The sequence below is a fragment of the Propithecus coquereli genome, unplaced genomic scaffold, assembly GCF_000956105.1.
Source record: "Propithecus coquereli isolate 6110/MARCELLA unplaced genomic scaffold, Pcoq_1.0 Scaffold1, whole genome shotgun sequence".
NCBI classification, from domain to species: domain Eukaryota; kingdom Metazoa; phylum Chordata; class Mammalia; order Primates; family Indriidae; genus Propithecus; species Propithecus coquereli.
Window position 1 is genome coordinate 1,339,662 of NW_012133857.1, and position 10,834 is coordinate 1,350,495.

Sequence of the window (10,834 nt, forward strand, 5' to 3'; positions counted from 1 at the left end):
CTTTACCCCAGTGCTAAAAATTGCCTTCTCCTTAGTGCTCAGCATAAAATTGTAGTTGAAAGATTGAAACAAAAATGTAATTAAAGACAAATCTGGCAGGGAACTTGTGTGTGCTTTTAAGTTAAATATACTTTAAAAAGGTTTTCTGTTTGTCTAAGAATTTCCTCCAATAGAAAGTATTGGTGATTTTTGAGTATTGACAGGTATTGAGCTAGTTCTTCAGGCTTGTCTCTGAGAGAAGGACTTCAGAGGCTTATTCTGAGGGAAATGACTGCACAAGGACTTCTGAAATGTTTGAAATGGCAGAGAACAGGAAGGTAAAAGTTAATTCATATAGGCAAAATGTTAGGTTCTGGGGACCAAGATGAAAATGCAGGGTCCTGTCCTCTGAGAGTTTGTAGTTTAATATACAGACAAAGATGTCAACATACAATTAGAGTACAAAGGAATTAAGGATTCATAGAAGAAAATGAAGGCATAGGGAATGTGCCAGTCCCCCAGGCAAGTCATGTTTGAAAGTTGAAAGATGAACAAGAGTTTGGTTGGCAGAAATGGAGAAGGCATTATGGATTGTGACAAAATCTCTAATTTTGCATCTGGAGATTCCTAATTTAAATTTACAGGGTAGATTGGGACAATACGTTCCTTAGTTGTCCAGAATTTATTTAGATATATGATGTAATACATAAACTGAAATATATATGTGGGGAGCAGAAGTGTTTAAGTGTTGTTCTGTGTGTGTTTGATAGGGTACCATTTCAAACACTCAGAGCAGCTTTTTTGTATGTACTGCAGCCATGTGTCAAGTCATTTATGTAGTAATAGAATATGGACTTTCTTGTCACTCTTCCTCTTAACCTGAATATTTTGTGGAGCTATTTTCTTTCTCCATAATTTAATTGTCTATTACTTTTCAGTATACTGACTGGCTGGAGAAGTGTCGATTTCTGTAAAGTATATTTTGTATTTTATACTGTGAAGTGTAGTATATTTGTAGAGCTAGAAAGCATTCATTGTGATGTTGCACAGATATATGCCATGTGTATAATTTGAAATGGCAGAGAACAGGAAGGTAAAAGTTAATTCCTATGTGCTCCCGATCTTTCTTCCCTATATAACTTTAAGGAGATATCTGAGACTGGAAAAATTTGATAACTTTATTTTAGAGGGAAGAAAAGTTACTTAAAATTTATTTATTTATTTATTTGTTTATTTATCGATTGATTGAAGACATGGAGTCTCACTCTTGCTCAGGCTGCTCTTGAACTCCTGACCTAAAGCAATCCTCCTGCTTTGGCCTCCCAGAGTGCTAGGATTACAGATGTGAACCACTGTGTCCAGCCCAAATTTATTTTTATTAGAGAAAAGTTCAAACATATTACGAAAGTGGAAATAGTTGCGGTAGTGGTATAAGACTTCCCTCCCCACCAATATCCATTACCCAATATCAACAATTAATAACTCACTGTCATCTTGTTTTATTTATTACCACCCTTCCCCTACATTTCCCTAACCACATCACTACTACCCTCCCTATATACACAGCTCCCCCTGCCCTCCCCCATTAGATATTTGAAGCAAATTTAAGAAATCCTATTCCATCCGTAAACATTTTGGTGTATGTCTCTAAAAGATAAAGACTAAAAATATATAACCACAGTACATTTATCACACCTAAAAATTAATGATCTCTTACTATCAAATACCTAATCAATGTTCAAGAATTTGAGAACACATTTGCAAAGCTGAGTTCCTTCTCCACTTTTATTTAAGAATTAGTGGCTCAGCCAGGCGCAGTGGCTCACACCTGTGATTCTAGCGCTCTGGGAGGCTGAGACAGGTGGATCAGTTGGGGTCAGAAAATTGAAACCAGTCTGAGCAAGAGCAATGCTCGTCTCTACTAAAAATAGAAAAAATTAGTTGGCCGTGGTGGCGTGTGCGTGTAGTCCCAGCTACTTGGAAGGCTGAGACAGGAGGATCACTTGAGCCCAGGAATTTGAGGCCGCAGTGAGCTGATGATACCACTGCACTCTAGCCAGGACGATAGAGTGAGACTCTGTCTCAAAACAAAACAAAACAAAAAAACAGAGTTAGTGGTACATGCTGGTAATCGAAGCACTTTGGGAGGCCAAGGCGGAAGGATCACTTGAGCCAGGAGTTTGAGACCAGTCTGGGCAACATAGTGAGACCCTGTCGCTACCAAAAAAAGAAAAAATTAGCCAGATGTGGTGATGGGTCCCTGTAGTCCCAGCTACTCAGGAGGCTGAGGTAACAGGATCACTGGAGCCCAGGAGTTTGAGGTTGCAGTGAGCTACGATCACACTACTGTACTCTAGCCAGGGCAACAAAGCAAGACACTGTCTCAAAAAAAAAAAAGAATTAGTTAGGTCAGATATTTGACCTTTTCTTGGTCAGCTCTATAGAAGTAAGGAGAAATGCACTATTTAACTACCAAGTTACTAAAACATAGTGACTAGTATTTGGTGGAATGCTTTTGTTTAAAACATGGAAGTTATTTTATCGTGAGCTATTTCTATAACTCTAATTTTAGTTAGACATTTAGTATATCATAAATGCAATATAGAATTTTGAATCTCAAAGAATCTCATTCATTATCATGAAATCTATGCCAGGATGATGTAATCAGTAGAATGTTGCTTAACTTGGAGCTTTTGCCCTATCAATAGAACAAAACAAAAATCTTTCACATGTGGAAGAAGAGATTTTTAATTATAAGTTTTTATGAAAATTATCACAACGATTTCATTTAGATTGCTGGCTTCAAATGAATGAGGCATTTCCATTTCTTCTTATCAAGATAGTTTTCAGAGCTTAGCCCAAATAAGTTTAATTTGATATTATTTTATTCTAGGGAAAAATTGACATTATTTCTTTTTCTGGATAGTTTTCTTATTTGAATGAGATTTGCTAATTGAATCCTTGATGTTGATTTTTATTGTGGGGGAAAATATCTAGGCACATAACAGGAAGAGGTATGTGATTAGCTTGAAATTGATTGTGCTACATACTAATATTTGCTGTTTAGTTCTATATATTATGAAAAAATGATTTTTCTGAAATACTTACCATACTACAGCAGTTTTGCCTTGCATGAAAACATTCTAATAAACAGACAATTACTAATTTTGTTTAATAGATAAATGTATATAATAGGTCTTAGTACTTAGAGTTTGTTCTTAACAGTTTTAAAGCTTTAGTTTTTTGTTCCTTTTCTTTATGATATATTTTTCTTTTTCTTAGAATGCATCTACCCAGGCTACAAAATCTCCTGACAGTGTTAATGGAAGTGAACCAACTACTCCTCAGGTCTGTTACTAATATTTTAAAAATTAAGTCATTTCAGAATGTTGGTCAGTCTATATTATTAGCATTCGACTTTACATTGAAACGATAATAGCTAAACATTTGATACAACATGTATGATAAATACAGGTTTGTTCATGGTTTCTTGGAAAAAATTTTAAATGAAAGCAAGATTTTATTATTTTTCATTTAATACATTTATGACCGTGAAGTGAAAATATTTTGAAAAAATGAAATCTGACTTTATAGTTGTAAAAGATTATAGAGGTAGCCATATTGAGAAACATGTTTTGAGTTATGTAATCTTGGAAGGGTAATATGAGGGAGTGGGATTTCTTTTAAAGTTTGCTGTAATGCAGAATATTCTGCTACTAGAGAATTGAGAATTTTTTTTTTTTTTTTTGAGACAGGGTCTTGCTCTGTAGCCTGGGATAGAGTGCAGTGATGTGATCATAGCTCACTGCAACCTCAAACGCCTGGACTCAAGCAATCCTCCTGCCTCAGCCTTCCGAGTAGCTAGGACTACAGGTGTGCACCACCACGCCTAGCTAATTTTTCTATTTTTTGTAGAAACAGGATCTCACTCTTGCTCAGGCTGGTCTCAAACTCCTATTCTCAAGTGATCCTCCTACCTCGGCCTCCCAAAGTGCTAGGATTATAGGTGTGAGCCACCAGGCCTGGTCAGAATCTTTGATTTAAAAAAGTTATTTGGAGGCTGGGGCTTGAGTGACATTCTTTTGAACCCTTCCAGGAAAGAAAGAACAAAATCATAATGATATCAGTGTCTGAGATGAACATCTGTTTACTTTGCTTTTAGTAATGACTCTTATCATAATCATAACTGCTCTCAGTAGTCTCCGTTGTAGAACAGTAATGTTTCTAATTCTGTGAACACAGGGCATGAATTTAGACGATTTGTAAGCTAAATGATTTGCAAACTAAATTACATAACATCCTGAAACATTGTCTAGCAAATGTGTAAATTACAACTTCTCAAACTCCGTGGACGAGTGACCTGCGAGCTTACATCCTCGTATCTTTCAGTGGGGCCGGTTAGGTTGTAGGGACAACCAGAGTCCCTGGGCTCGTTCTTTGGCCTTAGTAAATCCTATGACCTCTACAAATACATCATTTTTCTATAAGTGCCTTGAGGTGGGGGTAAAATATTGAGAGGCACCAATCTAAACAGTACTATACTGCCGCAGTCCTCGACCCCTGGACCGAGGACTGGTGCTGGTCTGTGACCTGTTAGAAACCAGGCTGCACAGCAGGAAGTGAGTGGTGGGCAGGCAAGCAAGCAAGCGAAGCTTCATCTGTATTTACAGCTGCTCCCCATTGCTTGTATCACCACCTGAGCTCTGCCTCCTGCTAAATCAGGTATTAGGTTCTGCATTATGGTGAGTTATATAATTATGTCATTATATATTATAATGTAATAATAATAGAAATAAAGTGCACAGTAAACGTAACGCCCCCGATTCATCCCCAAACCATCCCCATCCTCCAATCCGTGGAAAAATTATCTTCCTTGAAACTTGTCCCTGGTGCCAAAAAGGTTAGGAACTGTTGCTATACTGAGTGTATCTAGTGATCTTTAAAGAATAGTATTAAAAAATATTATTTAAAGTGCTTATTTTCTTCTCTTATAGTCCAAAAAGACTAAATATAGTTATGAATACAAGAACTAGAATGAATGATAATCAGCTTTATAACAAATTCAGAAGAGTTTTAATTAAGGTGAAGAATTAATGTGGGTGATATTCAGGAAGTAAGCTCACTAAGGCTTAAAAATAATTACAAATATTTTCTTAAAAAATAAAGAATAGCATTTAATGAGTGTTTACTGTGTGTTAGGCATTATGTTAAGTATTTTCCATATATGATCTCATTAATTTTTATAACAAGGAGATACCTTTACTCAGAGTTTACTTTTATTTTAAACAGCTTTCTGACAAGTTGGTTGTTGGGTTTAGCAAATTATGAACAATGTATATACATGAAGTGGGTAGAATGCTTACTGTGGTTGAGCATACTGATAGCAGGAAATCATAGTTGACACCAGGGTAAAAAACATGGCAAAAAGCAAGCCCTAGAGTTCATAAAATATAGCAGCTTGTGGACCCTCTTATTACTGGGGCAAAATACCCATACAGATTGAACATCCCTAATTTGAAAATCTGAAATACTCCAAACTCTGAAACTTTTTGAGTGCTGACATGATGCCACAAGTAGAAAATTCCACATGTGACCTTATGTGATGTGTCTCAGTCCAAATGTACAGTTCATTCAGCAGGTACAATGTACAGTTTCATTAGCATCCCCAAGGGAAAAAAGACTCTCCCAGTACCCTTTGAGTGCAGTATTACCTTTTTCATTAACACCCAGATTCCCCCCCACAAGCAGACCCACAAAGGGTAATAAAATTGAGTGTGTGCAGGCTGGATGTGTCAGTGGTAAGTTCCCCATGATATCCCACATGGGGCTAAGACCTATGTGCATTACTCATTGGTTTTTTTGCTTATTCTCTGCTCTGTGGTGTAAAGATACTGTTGAAAATGTCAAAAAAGCCTGCAGATACCTCTATGGGTAGCAGTGATAGGAAAACAAGGAAGCATTTATGTTTTTCTATAGCACAGAAAATCAAACTGTTGGAGAAACTGGACAGCAGTGTCAGTGTGAAGCATTTTACTGAAGAGAATGGTGTTAGAGTGACCACTATATATGACCTGAATAAGCAGAAGGATAAACTATTGAAGTTCTATACTGAAAATGATAAACAGAAGTTAATTAGAATTGGAAAACACCGTATAAATCTAAAAATGAGGATCTCAATCATGTATTGAAATTTGGATCTGTCAGTGTTGCAGTGAACACAGGCCACTTAAATATGGCATGAAATAAGCAAAGATCTATCACAGTGAACTGAAAGTTGAAGGGAACTTTGAATGTTCAACAGGCTGGTTGCAGAAATTCAAGAAAGATGTGGCATTAAATTTTTAAAGATTTGTAGTGATAAAGCATCTGCTAATGATGAAAAACAGTGGAGTTCATTGACAAGTTTGGCAAGGTCATTGCTAGTCTGTAATACTAATCAAACATCACTTTTGTGGCCTTATTACTCTAGAGAAACACTGATTACAGCTGATGAGACAGCCCCTCCAGGAATTTAGGATGCCAAGGACAGAATAACTATGCTGGGATGTGCTAATGCAGCAGTTACACATAAGTGAAAATTTGCTGTGATAGGCAAAAGCTTGCATTTTCACAGTTTTCAAGGGATGAATTTCTTACCAGTCCATTATTATGCTAACAAAATGCATGAATCACTAGGGACATCTTTTCTGATTTTTTTCATAAACATTTTGTACCGTTGGTTTATGCTCACTGCAAGGAAGCTGGACTGGATGACAACTGCAGAATTTTGTTATGCCTTGACAACTGCTCTGCTCATGCCCCAGCTGAAATTCTCATCAAAAATAATGTTTGTGCATGTATTTTCCTCCAGACGAGACTGCCTTAATTCAGTCATGTGACCAGGGTATCCTTAGATCAATGAAGAGTAAATATAAAAACTTTCTTGAATACGATGCTAGTAGCAGTGAACAGAGGTGTGGGTGAGAAAGGGTTTCCAAGGGAGTTTAGCGTGAAGGATGCTGTTGCCAATATTTGGAACACAGTGACTAAAGACACAGTTGTGCATGCCTGGCACAACCTCTGACATGAGATGGTTTAATGATGATAATGAATGAGATAGTGACTAATGATTCCATATGTTAAGTGAGAAAAAAATGATGTCTGACCTTACATTTGTTTAAAAAAAAAAATACCCTCAGAGTCCCTCAGTAGGCTGGAAGAAGTGCATATCGAAGAAGTTTTTAACATTGGTAATGAGACTCCAGTTGTTCATTCACTGACCGACAATGAAGTAGCTGAAATGGTTCTGAATCAAGGTCATCATGGTAATAGTGACAATGAGGATGATGTTATCACTGCAGAAAAAGTGCCTATAGACGACATGGTGAAAATGTGTGATAGGCTTATTGAAGGACTAGGAAAAAAAAAGAAAGAAAGAAAAACCACTCAAAATCCTACCACTCAGAGAGAACCACTGTTAATTTTTGGTGTCTGTCTTTCACAACTTGGTTTTAAGGGTATACGTATAAATATACATATAATTTGAAAAGTATGTATAATTACCTTAAGTCAAAATGAGTTTACAGTATACATATTGTTTTATAACTTGATTTTTTCCCCATTTAATTGTATGTCTTGAACTTCTTTTCATGTACTATAATTTATATAATGTGTCCTCTAGTGGTGAACATTTGGGTTGTTTCCTGTTTTTACTATTATAAACAACCTATGATAAATCTGTGTGCGTAGAAGGGCATGGGGCATGTTCCCTCTTACTTACTCCCACATTGCCCAGTACTATTATTAAATCTCTAAAATTCATGAATAAAACATCTCCGTTTTGATTTTTTAAACTGTATACTAAAGAGAATCTTTTTGTTTTCTTGTAAGTTTTGCCTACACATGACCTCAGTCTCCCCTGAGCATTTCACTCTTGGCATCTTTGAGATCTTATAGGTGACCCTGTTGCACTAATGAGAATGAGTTTCTAGGAAACACCTGTTAAACACTGACTGTTGTAACCCGAGCAAAATAATAGTACTTACAACAGTCGAATTATGTTGTATTTTTCATTGTTATTATGCAAATTAATGCGTTGTTATTCAAATTGATTAAGAGAACAGCTCTTGCTTATCACTATTTCTAGCATCTGTGCAGAGGGATTCTACCTCAGACCTTTCAACTCCTCCTCCAAGATGTGTTAATGCTTATCTTTATTCCCAGTAGACAGAATAGTAAGTGGAATAGAATTGGATGTCGCTAGTCAACTCTGCTGCATATTCCCTTATAAACCAAAGTGGGCTCATTATATATTACCTCCTTCCTGCCCCCATTCCTCTTTTTTGTTGAGAAGAATGATCAGAAATAATCACCTACATAAAGACTCTCCAGATATAGGCCACTTGAGTTCAGCCATGCACTTCACACTTCACAGTAGGCTCTGGGTATAGACTGGTGATAGAGATGGTGTACACAGTTGGTCTCTGCCTTCATGGATCTTACAGTTGAGTGGATGAATCCCCACAACACATCCATGAGGTCAGCTGGGAAAGTATGACTTCCTTCTTTTTTACAGATGTGCAAACTGAAGGAAAGTGACTTAGTGAAGGTCATTTTACCTCTAGCTGACAGACCTGGGACTTATACCCCAGTCCTCTGACTCCAGTGCTTTTTCAGAAATAACCAGCTGTCTTTTGTTTTTCAGGAAATGATATATTATGTAAAATGTCAGGAATATAAATTGAATCTGTTAGAGCTTTTAATAGATTATTGCTGGTGAAAGGGGATAATGGAAGTCTAAATGTGTGTTTTTAACCCACGTATTCTGTTCGGTTTTGGTTGCAGTCAGGTGACACACAGTCTTTTGCTCAGAAGATCCAGCTCCGGGTCCCTTCCATGGAGTCTTTGTTTCTAAGTCCGATAAAGGAATCTCTATTCCGATCTTCTTCTAAAGAGTCTTTGGTACGAACGTCTTCCAGAGAGTCCCTGAATCGACTTGACCTAGACTTTTCTGCTGCCACCTTTGATCCACCCTCTGATATGGATAGCGAGGCCGAAGACTCCCAAGGGAATTCAGACAGTCTCAGTAAAGAACAGTTGATTCACCGGTTGCAAAGAATGGAACGAAGCTTAAGTAGCTACAGAAGAAAATATTCTGAGGTAGGAACATGACCTTTTTGCGTTTACAGAAATTTCTTCCCTTGTTTTCTCATTCATATTACTGTATTGCTTTTACTCCTGTGATTGGCTAGTTTTGATTCCCTAGATACCCTGGTTACTAATGGTAGGTAGTCTGTGAAAATATTTAGACTTTCAGTGGTACAGAGGCCTTTGCCAAGACTCTTGGTAAAATTTTGGAAGAGATTGTTGTCTGTAGTATTTTGGTTCTCACATTCTGGGGCTGTCTCCTCTCCTAGCCTCTCTCTCCAGGTCACTTAGACACCTAGTGCAGAATTCATCCTCTTTCCTCCTCACGTCCCCTCCCTTATTCATCTCTAAGCATTATAGTTAATTAATGAATAATGAAGTTCAGAGTTGGTATATAAATTTAGCCATAGGAATAGTTTTACCCTATGGCCAAAAACAAAACAAAACAAAACCCTAGATGAAATATACAAAATATCTTTTTAAAAAAATAAAGTGCTCACAAAATAAGAAGAAATTATCAGGCTAAAATCTACAGGCTGGCTGGAACCCAGAGATATAAACAGGACATTGAAACCATTTATCTCATGAGGCACTTGTAGAATCTGGCAACTTTTTCCTTTTAAAATTTTTGCTTTTATATTTTATTTCTACCAAAGTTAATAATGGTCTTGAATCTTTTTGTTCGTTTACATTATTTCACTGATTAGGCATGGCTTTTAAGTTTGAAACTGGGGCAGCAGTATAACTGGTATTTAAGTATGCCAGACACAGTGTATTTTATATGTATAATGTCATTTAATTTTGTATCATCCTTGTGAGGTAGATATTAATTAGCTCTATTATGTAGAAAAGGGATTGGAGACTCCTAGTAACTTGCTTAAGTTGCATGTTAACTTGCTTAAGGTCACACAGGCAGCAACTGGCAGAGTCTGGATTTGATTCTAGGTCCTTCTGGTGGTTTCTCCTATTCCTTGCTACCTGAGATAGAGTCAAGAGGCTTATCTGGATGAAAAGAGCCCATAGCCTTGGACTCTGCCTCTCCACTGTGGGTACCTAGGATGAAATAGTGCTGTGACATCTGATTCTTCAGTTATGCTTCCACCCCACCATTTTGGGTACTCTTTTGCTATTTGGTCTTAAGGTAAGGGGAGGATCCAGGTCTTAGGCAGGGTTTTTTTTGTTTGTTTGTTTTTTTGTTTTTCGAGACAGGTCTCTTTCACTCAGGCTGGAGTGCAGTGGCATGATGATAGCTCACTGCAGCCTTGAATTCCTGGATTCAAGGGGTCTTCTCTTCCTTAGCCTCCCCAGTAGCTAGGACTACAGGCATGTGCCACTATGCCTGGCTAACTTTTCTTATTTTTTTGTAGAGACAGGGTCTTGCTGTGTTGCCCAGGCTGGTCTCAAACTCCCGGCCTTAAATCATCCTCCTTCCCCAGCCTCCCAAAGTGCTGAGATTACAGGCCAGAGCCACTGTGCTTGGCCAGAATTTTGTTTTTTTGTATTCTTATCTCTGTTGCTAGACTCACCTTCCATTGCTGCCTGCCTCTTGACTCAAGACATCAGTAGTGGCATTTGGGGGCACACAGCAGCCTTCCAAGGTAAATGGCAATGCTCAGAATAAAGGGGTGCTTCCATTTATTTTATTTATTTATTTTTTTGAGACAGAGTCTCACTGTGTTGCCCGGGCTAGAGTGCCGTGGCGTCATCCTAGCTCACAGCAACCTCAAAC

At 37.6% G+C, this 10,834-nt stretch overlaps 1 protein-coding gene across 1 annotated transcript in view; it reads left to right on the top strand.

Moving 5' to 3' along the window:
* The window catches only part of GOLGA4 (golgin A4), a 109,103-nt gene that overhangs the window by 22,925 nt on the left and 75,344 nt on the right, over positions 1 to 10,834 (top strand). Inside the window, 2 exon segments of the mRNA XM_012645110.1 lie at positions 3,262 to 3,327; positions 8,803 to 9,117. Of these exon segments, the coding sequence (XP_012500564.1) occupies positions 3,262 to 3,327; positions 8,803 to 9,117 (381 nt within the window).